This window comes from Vanellus vanellus, assembly GCF_965231255.1.
Source record: "Vanellus vanellus genome assembly, chromosome: 11".
NCBI lineage: Eukaryota > Metazoa > Chordata > Aves > Charadriiformes > Charadriidae > Vanellus > Vanellus vanellus.
The window spans coordinates 22,468,915-22,481,529 of NC_138916.1; the positions used below are offsets into that span (position 1 = coordinate 22,468,915).

Sequence of the window (12,615 nt, forward strand, 5' to 3'; positions counted from 1 at the left end):
CTGTGAAACAGCAGCCACTAAACCTCCACGTCCGTGGGGTGGATTTGGCGTACTGGACTTCTGCAAACACTGTCTGCTCTCTGGTAGGATTCTCACCGCCATCCTTTGGACTGGTCTTTACATGGAATTTAGCTGACTGTCCCAGGAGTGGCTTCGCTGCCCCTCCCCCACGCTGTGTGCCTTTGCACACACAGTGGGTAGGAAAATCAGCACCGAGCGCCTGAACTGCCGTTGTGTACGCTGTGAAAAACACCATCTGGAATGAACTTAACCCACCAGAGCAGTCATGACTGCGCTCTTTTAAGGGACAACTACACGGGGAGCTCTTTCTCCTTAAGGGCCCTGCCAGGGTAGTTTACTACCAAGTGGCAAAGCAGCCGCTGTCTGGGACATCGGGAGTATCTGGCGCATCTCAAGCGCAGACTTCCCGAGGCTGAAGCAGTCGGGCTGTGCAGGGACCTTCCAAGGCAGAGCTGAAGATGGTATCTTGATAAGGGGACGGGGCAGGGACAGAGGTAGAGGAGGAAGCAAGACAGAAACTGGCTGACAGAAACTCGTCGAGTCACATATGTTGTATGGTAATAATATATATCGCATATTGTAGTCCAGTTCTGCTGCACTGTGGCCAGAGAAGTGCGTATATGGTGACTCAATATGATATAAGCTCGTGTTTGGCTTACATGGAGCAGCATAAATTTTTACCAGATTAAGTTGGTTCTTTGTATTAAAATTTATAAATCGGGCTGTGGAAGACTCAACTAACATCCACACAACCATCACGAAAAGGAACAAGAAAAAGAAAAAGCAAAAAACCCCCAAGCCATACAACTGGGATGTAAGGCATCTACTGAGGAGCTACTTCGTATACTGCTTCCGTTAATAATCTTCAATGGCTTCAATGAAAGTTTGTCAAAGTAATGCAGATTTAGTACCGCCTGGAACTATATCACACTGAAGGACTTTGGAGGGTGAAATTCCTGAAAGGCAGACTTAAGTAGAATTCCCTTTTTTCCCCTTCCAGCTTACTTGGGCCATCGCGCTCGTGCTCGGGGATTACATCTCCAGCTCTTAATAAAGCCTGCCATTGTTTTTCTGCCTTGTCTCTAGATAGTTGGAAACTAATACTCCAAACACAATAGAAGAGCAAAATTGGATGGAATAAATGAGAACCAGTGGCCTATATTTGACCACTGCTATCCCCTTGACAGCAGCCTCTGCAGCAGGGCCTGCACGCTGCCCGGCGTCTAAGTATTTTTCAGGGACGCAGGGATTTGATAAATTATAGGATGTAGATCCCTTCCCCCCATGTACTTTAATTTTATATCTACCAGTGTACAACTGTAATTATTTCTCTGAATAAGATCGTCAGCTTTTTTTTTTTCCTCCCAATAGTCACAATCTAAAGACAGATGCAACATCAATTAGCAATGACAGGAATGATTTCAGCAGACATTTGAATCCAACACAAACATTGTGCTCTCCTCCACCTGTCTTTCAACATGACACGAAGTCATAATAATCTCTTATTTCTGGCATTTGAATAGCTTTGGGAAGAGCTGCTTTTTATGCATAAATAGGAATTGGATTTATGCAGGCAATACAGCAGAGGCCTGAAGTTTGGTGAGTCACGCTTGGCTTTGATCTGGAACGCCAGCTAGCTTTTGTCTCTGGCACTCCTAATTCTTCATGGTGGTTTCTCTACCACATGTTGACACAGTACATGGTGGCAAACCCACAACAGTCGCAATACTGCTTCAATAGCAGAAAATAGCCTAACGGTTACAGCTGCCAGGCTATTTTAGACAAGTAATTGCAGAAAGTGGGCCAGCAAGTACTTGATTGTGCTGAAAAGAGGTATGGGAATGTATCACTGAATGGGATTTCTAGAATGGACTGCTCTTTCATGCGATACCATCCCTCCGGTCCCCATCACGCAGGACTATCCCATCCCACCTGCAGCGATCCCTTTGGCAGCTGTAGCACGTCCCCCACCACCACTCCATCAGTCCTGGAGTGGTTCCCGGGCAGGTGGTTGTCCTGCCAGGGCCAGAGCCAGAGTCCAGCAAGGTCACCGGGAAGTCCTGCCTTGGCCTCCTAATTCGTACGTTTATTTCCAATAATGAGTTCTATAATAATACGTTCACGTTTTCTTTAACCTTATTCTCTTGTCTTTCCCCAGTACTCATATTGGTGTTACGCTTACGTTTTCCCTATAAATTCTGTTTAATTCAGCTTTGTATTTGAGATCAGATCAGGGTGCTTTCCTAAGTAGCGAATATTTTGCTGCTTCAGTCTATAAAAGGTAAAAGAAAATTCAATAAGAACGTACGAAAGACCTGTCCGATTAGCTCTGGATCAGCTGTTCAGAAGGTGTTATGACAGCATATGAACAAGAGTTCACAAAGAATACTTGATGCTTTTCTATCACTTTTTGTATCCTCATGTTTATTCCTACCTGAGGCAAACCCTGAAGTATTTGACTCAGATCCAGGCAGAAACACCACAGCACAATTCGTGACAGCTCAGCATTTAAGGATTCTGAAGAACGAGAAAATCTGCTTGGGGAGGGCTGCAGATAGAAGAAAACATAAAGGGATCTCTCGTAAAATTAAATGGAAACATTAAGAATTGATGGCTGCTCATCCAGTCTGCAAATAAGCTATTTTTGTTTTTATATAGTAAACTATTCAACAGAGCCACTTTCACATTATCTCTGAACTTTTGTGGTGTCCTCAAAATGCTTTTCTAACTGTGAATTTTTTTTCAAATTGATGCAGTGGGGCCCTTCCACACCTTGGTAAGCGTTGTTCGCTGGTGGGCTTCGGAGGGGCGACTCCTGTGTGTAACAGCCCATCAGTCCTACATGAAAGCTCCACGATCTGGTCCTAAATAATGAAGAATAAGCCCTTCCCTGCAGCCAGTGAAAAAATCTAAATTGTCTCTTCTCTCATCATTGCATGTGCGATTTATGCACCCATTAATGTAAGTGTTTTTCTGAAAGTAATATACTTACAGCCTAATGCACCTCTGTGGAGCACTAATCGTACCCCTATTTTTAATTATCCAGAGAAATCTCCAGATATGAATCATCCAACTCAGGGAATTTATGTAATAAAAGCTTTTGAGGCAAGAGACCTACCTCATAAGGAATTGAACAAGTCAAAATGTTTGCCAAAATTAAGGATCATCTGGTTCCCTTTGCTACAGGGTATTCTCCAGGGTGAGCTACAGCAGGAAGAAAAGTTGCCACCAGCAGAAAGGGCAGATCTTGAAGAACACAGTACTAAAAGGAGTCAAGCCCTACGCAGCCCTCTTTCACCAGTAGGACGCTTCCTTCCTACTACTTCTCAAGCTCTGGACATGGTTTCAGGCCAAGAAGGAAGAGAAACCTGGGAACGATCCTCGCAGACCATCAGCAGGTAAACAGGAGGGAGGAACTGGCAAGTGGGAAAAGCCGTATTGCTGCATTGCTTTCCTGCCTTCAGTGTTCGAGGCCCCAAGCGAAGCCAGGAGCTACGAACGCAGCTTGTACAACCAAATGCGTGCAAACCTTTCGTGTTCAATAACGTTGACTGAAATGCAACCTCTTCTCCTTTGCGTAGAATGGGAAGGAAGATATTTACAACATTTGTCACTGCAAACGCTTTCACCAGTAAGATCTATATATACACCATTTTAACTTGCTGACTGTTTACTGAATGATCTTTCCTTTTTCTCCTTTCACACACAGCACGCCGGCATCCAGTATTTAGTCTGCTGAAATGTTCACAAATAATTTTTCACCGCTTCTCGCCCACATTTATTTATAGGTGAACGTATTGTACACATGGCCAGGCTTATGTATGGAATGTCTCCATATTAAAATGGAAAATGGTTGAATATCTCTAGGATCGAGTTTCATTTCTTGGAGCCCATTAAATTAGCATAAACCAGGATGCCATCCAAGCTATATCTTTTCACATAAATTTAAAAGCGGTCCTTTAATAAGTGAAAATGAACGCAAAAATAAATACAAAGATAAATGAACTTGTATCTCTTCTGTGTTTATAAGGCTAATATTGCACTCATTTGCATGCATGCTTAAGTTTAGCAGTAGGCTTACTGCAGGTTCTAATTATAGTCTAAGGGTCTGATCCAACTCCCACTGAACGAGTGGCAAAAATCCAACAGATTTCAGGAAAGGTGAAATATATACTAAATCTGGCGCAGGACAAACACAACTAAACCTCACTTAGATGAGAATCGGGAGCCCCCTAGATATCTGCCAAGGAATGCACAGACATAATTAATGTCAGGACATCAATGAAGACTTTGATATAACTTCATAATTCATATTTTTGAAAATTAGCCCTATATCAGCAGGAACCATACTTAAAGGTTCCTGTCAAAGAGAGAATTTTTAAGCACAGCCTGACATTAAAACCTTATCAACTCACTTGAAATTAAGTCAATGAAAAATTAAAGCTAATTTCTAATAAGCTTATGTTACATTCATAGACTAAAGGGCACTTGTCGAATACAGAGAGTAAGCATACCTTTTCATACGGAAAAGATTTTCACATTTGAAAGGCAGAGGCCAGAAGAGAGGCTAAAATGCACCATTTTAGACTGACTCTAAAAATGTCTAGTTTTTCTGTCTGTTTAAAGCTAATGTAAGGATACAGAATAATCACAAAAATAAATTATTAATTTAAAAATCTGGGATAAGACTGCCAAAAGTAATAAGTGCAAAATATGGTTTAGATAATGGGATTAGACATCTAGAAAATGCAAGTTTAATAGGAACTTACTGTTGCTCCATTCTGATATTTTAGGCTTTGTATTAGAAACCACACAAGTATGAAACAGGCTGATGTAAAAAATAAAAAAGCCAACCCACAACATTACGAATTCTAAAATACTATGGATCTCTTCAGCTAAACACCTGTAGGTGCATAAAACAAGTCCTAGACTTTTTCGGGTTTTAAAGATGCGTGGAAAAGTCAGCTACCGATTAGATTGGTATGCTCTTGGAGTTGATCCATTAATGACAACAGAATTATTTTGGCTTCAACGTACTACAGCTGAGGATCTGGCCCTAAGATTATAAACTGGATACTGCTGCAATGGAAGAAAAGTCACATTAATACAAACTAAATGCATTTGATGGAAAGTCAGATGGAAAGGTTTTTTTTTTTCTTCAAAGATATACCACCTTCTTGCAAAGAACTCAGAAAAACTGAAGTTAAAAATGCCTTAGAGATCACCGTCAAAGTGGTCACTGTTTCTTTAAAATTCAAAAAGGCCTTCCCTTGAGTAACAGGCTTATCAGTTTTACTGAATTAATGTGTCCACAGGAGGGAAAAAACATGGTTCTGTGTTTGAGTGACAGTGCAGATGTCACTCGCAGCCTGCAAATTCTCACAAACGCGAAGTCTCATTCCTCAAAGCTCACCTTATCTGTGACCAGCCGACGCTTCCTGACCCCATTAACTCGCTTATACAATCACTCGTGGAAATCCCTACAACTCGAGACCGCCACAACTACTGCACAATATTTCTGGACATGATAAGAGACAATTAGGGTTTATGTTGCTGGCAACGTATGAAAATTATTGAGGTTGTAAAGGACAGTGAAATATATATTTTGATTTCCCCTATGTAACGGCAAAGAGGGAGGCTGCACTTACGAGACATGAATGAAGCCTGAAGGTGAAAAGTACCAACGCAAGAACAAGACATTTCTTCCTTACCAGCACATACCATTTTCATACCTGTCTTTGCCATCCTGAGTAATTAAGGACAATCTATGAGGAGTTCTTTTAAAATTAACCATGGGATCACAGTATCACAGTATGCTAGGGATTGGAAGGGACCTCAAAAGATCATCTAGTCCAATCCCCCTGTCGGAGCAGGAACACCTAGACGAGGTTGCACAGGAAGGCGTCCAGGCAAGTCTCCAGAGAAGGAGACTCTACAACCTCCCTGGGCAGCCTGTTCCAGTGCTCTGTCACCCTCACTGAGAAGAAGTTTCTTCTCAAATTTAAGTGGAACCTCTTGTGTTCCAGCTTGAATCCATTACCCCTTGTCCTGTCATTGGTTGCTACTGAGAAGAGCCTGGCTCCATCCTCATGACATTCCCCCTTTATATATTTATAAACGCTAATAAGATCACCCCTCAGTCTCCTCTTCTCCAAGGACACTTCTATATCTTCCATCTTCCATCTGCAGACCATTCCATTTTCACCACACATTTTTTGGATGTTAAAATCTACTGAATAAACCTCAGATATTCAGAAAAGCTACTGGGTAAACTACTTCAGTAGTTAATTGAGATAGCATCACAACTGCAGTGTTCTATAAAAACCAGAGTGTGATACAGAAAAAAAAAAAAGGAAAGACAGAACCAAGATTCGGGTAAGACAGCATTTCACATTAAAGGAATTCAGATAAACAGGATTTTAACTGACCTTAACATTTACAGAAATGGAATATATCCCCCTGCAGATCGCTTCCTATTTAATCCCACTGTAATATCTGAAAGGTTAACAAAATACACACTGCCACAATTAACTTGAAGCACATTGACTCGTTACAGGGAGGAAATGAGCTTGCTGTGAGTATCAGCCAGGCCTGTGGCTTTCCTTTCTGTAATCTCTTTGGAAGCGGGATGTCCGACTGTGAAAACGGACGGACTCGGGTATTGCAGACAGGATGAGCAATGGCTGTGCCTGGCTTCCCAGAGAGCCCTGCGAACACAGCTCAGGCCACGCACAAAGGGAGCACCGCCGAAAATTAGAGGACAGGCCAGCAGCTATGACCAATTTAATTATTGAGGGTTGCACTGGGTGAACCAACTAAAGGCCATGTAGCAACAAGTGGTTGGTATCTGTGAGGAGGCTATTTCTGGTAGGAAACATGCTGCCAGCGGCCACCTTGAGGAGAGAGGACCAAGCTGATGGAGTTTGCAGTTCAGCTTGCACAACCCCAACGGCTTAGCTGGAGCTGTGCTTTCCAGAGCCACGCAGCGTTACGCCTAACAGAGGCACGTTGCCGCCCCATGTTCTCCCTAGCTCCTGACCCACCCAGCAAGGCTACCAGGGCAGCCGGCCCTCTTCGGTCTGGTTTCAGTTCATTTATTCAGTAAGAGGAGCCTAATTGAAGTGTATGACCTTATCACTGAGCATCCAGGAGAGGAGGTTGCATTTGGGCAAGATGAGCCTGATGCCTCCTCCTCTAGGACCTCCTTGCTTGCTAAGGACTTCCAGGAAACGTTCCACCACCCACCTTTTCTGTGCTGCCATTCTCTCTGAGGATTCAGTGTGTAAAGAGCCCTAATTAACCAAACGCAATTAGCACCAAAGCACTCCATTTTCAAGCATTTTCATTTTAACCTGAATGTAGACAAAAGAACACCTCTCCCACAAAGGATTAGTATGTTGGGAGCTTTAAGGCAGCTCTGTGCACACACACACAGAGGCACAGAGCTGAAGCACAGAAGTGAGACGTATCTGAAACACATGGCAGATCTGGAGTAAGAGACACCCTTATTAATCTTTAGAAAACAATCAGTCTAATCAGTCAAGACTTGATCCTGCCGGGGGCTACACTTTTCCTCTTTCAGCTAGCAATAGCTATGAACACGTCTTCTTTTGATTTCAAGGGTACTATTTATAGATGTCCGGTTACGCGTATGAGGTACTGGTGCAAGCTGGAGAACTCCAATCAGCGCAAGGCTGAGCCCTTATCGCATCTGACATTTCCTTTGCATGGAGGAAAATTCAGATCTGCATTGCATCAGCAGGTCACAGATCCGATTTTGGCCCACGCTTGAACAAGTTTCACTTTGCTTGTATCACAGGAGAGCCTTTTGCCAACGTGGTTTTGGTCTTTTATGTATAGATGTTACGCTTGCCATGCTATCTACAAAGCCATTTGTGACACAACGTGCCTGTGTACCTGGCTGGGTAATTTTCAGCAATAACGACAGGGTGCAATCAACTTTAGATTTGATCTAACTTCTGCCTTTGGCTGCACACGTGCAATTCCCCGCTGAACTTAATCGAAACTGTATATGTACGTCTCTAAGCAGCTTGTTGCCAGTGTGGTTATTTATGCATACAGCTGGTTTGCACAGCTCTGTGATCCCTGGCTGGTATGAGGGAATCTCTTCATCATGGTCCCCTCTGCCAGGGGCACTCAGCTCCTGAAAATTACCTTCCCCCAGCCAGTACGCACAGAAGGCCATTGTCCTGAGCAGGTCTTGATGGGTGGCAGTCATAACATAATAAAAGGGTGGTAGACTACAATTAACTTACGTTGTATGCTACTCTACATGCCTTTTTTCTTCTTTTCCCAGTCTTCCTCCATGCTCCTACCATCTATCAGTCTCTGAAGGTTTATACCGGTAACAACTTGAAAACTACTTTAAAGAAAATGGGTTCAATCTTCCCCTTGATCTTTACATAGAACACTGACATCAAGAGGGAGTCCCACGTGTGGGATGAACATACAGAATACTCTGTTTCAGATGAAGTTTTGTGGCTATTAGGATCAGAAAGCCGTGTGAATTCTCTGTCTGGTGTGAGTGGGCAGGAAAACCTTCAGATGTTCCATGATCCTGAACTTTTCTGATCTTTTTCAGGCCATGCCTAATTAGTACCAAATTCAGAAAGCAAAAATTTAATTATTTATCACGTCATATTTATAAAATGCACTGCAATACACATCATGGCCCAGTTCACAACAGCTACGGATAAGATTAATCTTTCACCGACGCCATACTCCTTATTATGAAAACATAATTATCTAGCTTAAGAGTTTCTTAAATTACATACTTTCAAACCAGTATGAGCAGAATTTTCCTTGTGTCTGGTGCTAAGCCAAGTGGAAAAATTGTTGGAAGCAGAATTGACAAAACACGTTGGCTCCAGCTGTCTATTAACATTTCCAGTGCACACCTTACATGGCCCTGTCAGCATCTCACTTCCAACCTGGACTCGAATGCTAACGTAATCTTTTCCTCCCTGAAATGTGACCCTGAAGAAGGGAGTTCCAGAACTGTGGGGCCACACTGAAGGATAAAGTGCTTAGTTCGCAGTAAGTCCCCTGCAAGGTAATACGCATTTCTCCTGTCCAATATGGAAATTAAAAAAAGGATATCAGAGAAATTATTCTTACCTTCACTTGGAGTAATAATTTGTATCTGCATTTAATGTACATTTGCAGATTTGCATGGGAGTAAGTATAGAGTATTTGTTGCAAATGTCTGAGAAAAAGCCACACCTTTAGTCTGCGTTGTCTGCAAAGTAAATTTTTTTGCAGTTTCCTCTGGAATGCTATATCTGGAAAGATGTGTCGTAAACTTTTAGAGTAAGTGTGTATAAATATATCTCTTTAATTTACTGTACTTTTAAAACACATTTTCTGTCTTGAAGAAGCTCACAATGACTACAGGAAAGCCCACAAGCTGTTTTTTTGATGATCATCAATTATGCACAGTAGAGGTTTAAAGCCTGATAAATGGATATATTGATGGTAAAGAGGCTCAAAGAAAGATGAATGTAGTCCAGTGTGTGAAGAACGCAAGCTGGAGGAGGGGATATTAGTGAGCTTATAAAATGAATTTTTTTGGGGGGAAAAAAGCCCTTTTCAGGGAGGCATGCCCAGTATCTTTGAAAAGTAACGTTGTTGTAAGCAGTCTGTAGAACTTCCTATTTTTGCATTTTATTTAATTCTTAAAAGATTCTTTCCATTGTACATTCTAGGCATAATTTCACTGCTTTTGCTTCATCCTTCTAGGAGCTGAGCTGCTGTGGTGATGTTCTCTCCATTAGAAATAGAAGGCATGCATTGGCTTAAAGCATAAGTGAAGGGGTAAGGTGACAGTATCCCAAATGCTGGCTGCCTGATCAGCCTGCCTTGCGCCACACATTCTTCCAACTTGGACTTGTTTGAAAAACAATTACATTTCCCAAACGCATTGGTGTTAACACAAATGCATTTTGATTGTCAGTGCTACTGGTGGTTCTGCAGTTATGGGCAAGAATATAAGTTTATTTCCCTCCAAGGCCTCTACAGAGAGCTGAGGGAGATTAACCAGTATTTTAGGCAGCTAAGTGTGAAATACTGGTTGGGTCAATAACTTGCCCCCTGCTGCTGTTACGCTAGCTGTCAAAAGCTGGCAAAGATACATATCAGTGTGGAGTCAAATGCAGGTCTGATTGTACTGAGATCTCCAGCCTGGACTCTCCGACTTCACTGAATATCCCTCTCTGCCTCTGTGTAATCATGAGAAGTCTTTGTCAAACCAGCAGTAATCTGCTCTCCATAACTTCCCTTCTGCGTGACAAGAAGCATGGGAAAATGGGAAAAGCATAAAGACAATGTTTTGTGACAAAAGCGGGCTTTGTATGACGGAGCAGCTGTAATGACTCTTAGCATTCAGAGAACACCTATCTGCATCTCCAGGTATGATGGTTCCAGGATTCCCTGTACCACAGCTGCACCCCCGTGGAAAGGGCTATTCAAGGAGAAAAACTCTGCAGGATTTCCAGATGATCTGCATCCCTCCCGAGGATTCATTTTACCGAAGGCTAACATCTGGCTCCAGGTTTGGAGCCATCTTCAACTAATCTGAATACAAATTTAATGAATGCCAATTATTGTCACCAGCATGAGTGATTTAAACACGGGGAAGTTCAGCTGATCTTGTCTCAATCCATTATTTAGAAGTTTGCCGTCACAAGTCCAGTGCTATAACTGATGCAATAGCAAAGCATAACAACCCACCAACACCCCCCCCCCAACCCCCAAAACAACAAGCACCCCAAGGTTCACAAAGGGAATTGCTAATTTTACCTGTCCAGCCTGCAAGACAGCAGCAGTAACCGGTGACAGGATCACACCCATCTGCGTGGCTACAGTCACAACGTTCACTGCAATTAAGACCATATGTTCCATCCTTCAAAAAACAGAAATAAAAAAGTCTCTCAGTAATCAGATTTTTGTTCTACAATGTGCAAAATCATCTATCATGTTCCTCTTAATGCTGAGTTGCATTTTTTGAGTTAACATACAGAGAAGATGATAGAAAAAAACTCAGTGCCTAAATGTTGCTATACAGAACCAAATGAGGAATCACTTTAAAAAATGATGTTCAAGAAAATGTGGGTAACACGGCAATAGCTCTGATAAAATATAATGCAAAGTATAATACATCTACTTGACTGCAAGGACCCCAATCTGTTATTTACACAAGATTTCCTTCAGATATCCATAGACAAAATGAGATACTGATCTTCTGTCCATTGAGAAGAGCTATGTGGACTATGGTTTTAAAGGGGATGCACCACCATCCCAGTTGTACTTACAGGACACGGCTGGTCACAGTAGTCCCCTTGCCACCCAGGTGAGCAGAGGCAAAAGCCATCAGCTGGCCTGCAGGCTGCTCCGTTTGTGCAGTAACATGTCTGGTTACAGTTAAGACCCCAACTTCCACTTGAACATGGAATAGAGCAATCCACTCCTTGCCACCCTAAAGAAACGTATGAGAGAAACAGCATTTGGGATGTTTCCACAAAAAAAAAAGCAAAGTAGAGACAGCAAAAAAGACGGCTTACAAACTGCAGCTCTTTGATTCTAGTACCAGTTCCCTCCTGATCTTGGTCTAAACTAAGCCTATCTTGTGGTCAAAAACTGACCCTTGAACTATGACATTCCAACATCATGTACCAGCATCTATACATACAGAAAGGCGATATAGGTATCACCGTGTTGACTGTTTACCAAATTAAGGTGTCTGCTGCCTCTCTGGGAACTGCCTGGGCAGCAAGAGGGTGCAGTAAAGCCTGGCAGGCTGGAGACCCGCTGATCAGCGAGAATGCAAGAAACTTGCCATTCGATGCCTCCTGTTTCTTACCTCGTATTTTTTTTTGAGAATGCTCTTTAATATAAAGAAGCTATTACACCTAAAAAAAGACCAAGGCCATAATTTCTAACCATTAAGGCTCAAATCTTAACTACCAGCCGCACAATGGCTTTCATTACACTGCAGCTGTACGTAATGGAGGTGAGCAGTAACTCACGGTTTATACACCCTCATTAAATGGGGTTCTACAGTGATCCATTAATTCATGTTTGAAATGCCAGATTTTATCGTTATTTGCCTCGCTTCTGGTTTAGGGCTTATGTATGCCATACAGGCATAGGTCATATTGGTATTCTGGGCTAAGGCACCGCTACGTGGGGAACAGAAGAGGTACTGTGCCATGGAGTGGTACAAGATTTCTCAAGTGATTACTGGATACATGGGTTACGCTCACTACCAGGCACATAAGGGAATTATGGACAAGTGTGTGGGAAGAAAAGCGGTTAGTCTTGCAGACAGCTTCTGGGACAGGCAAGACTTCTTGTTTCCCCAGACAAAGGACAGCCACATCCTGCATCCCCATGCCAGCTCAGGGGACAGAGCATACCTGCACACGGCTGGGGAGTCACAGTGTCAGGGTACAGCAAGGACGGGGAGCTGAGGAAGGCAACAAGGGAGGACAGCCGGGGCCCACCCCACAGGCTCCAGGCGTAGGGTTGGCAACTGGGATCGGCTAGGAGCCCAGACCACCGGGAAAGACTATTATG

At 42.8% G+C, this 12,615-nt stretch overlaps 1 protein-coding gene across 2 annotated transcripts in view; it reads right to left on the reverse strand.

Annotated features, from left to right (window-relative positions):
- Positions 1-12,615, reverse strand: part of MEGF11 (multiple EGF like domains 11) — a gene marked incomplete at its 3' end in the record, with an annotated part of 212,686 nt that overhangs the window by 46,825 nt on the left and 153,246 nt on the right. For both annotated transcript variants that reach the window (XM_082488744.1, XM_082488745.1), the window contains exons 11-12: positions 11,352-11,515; positions 10,840-10,942 (exon numbers count right to left, since the gene is read on the reverse strand). In XM_082488744.1, coding sequence (XP_082344870.1) covers positions 10,840-10,942; positions 11,352-11,515 — 267 coding nt within the window. The remainder of the gene's footprint in view (positions 1-10,839; positions 10,943-11,351; positions 11,516-12,615) is intronic.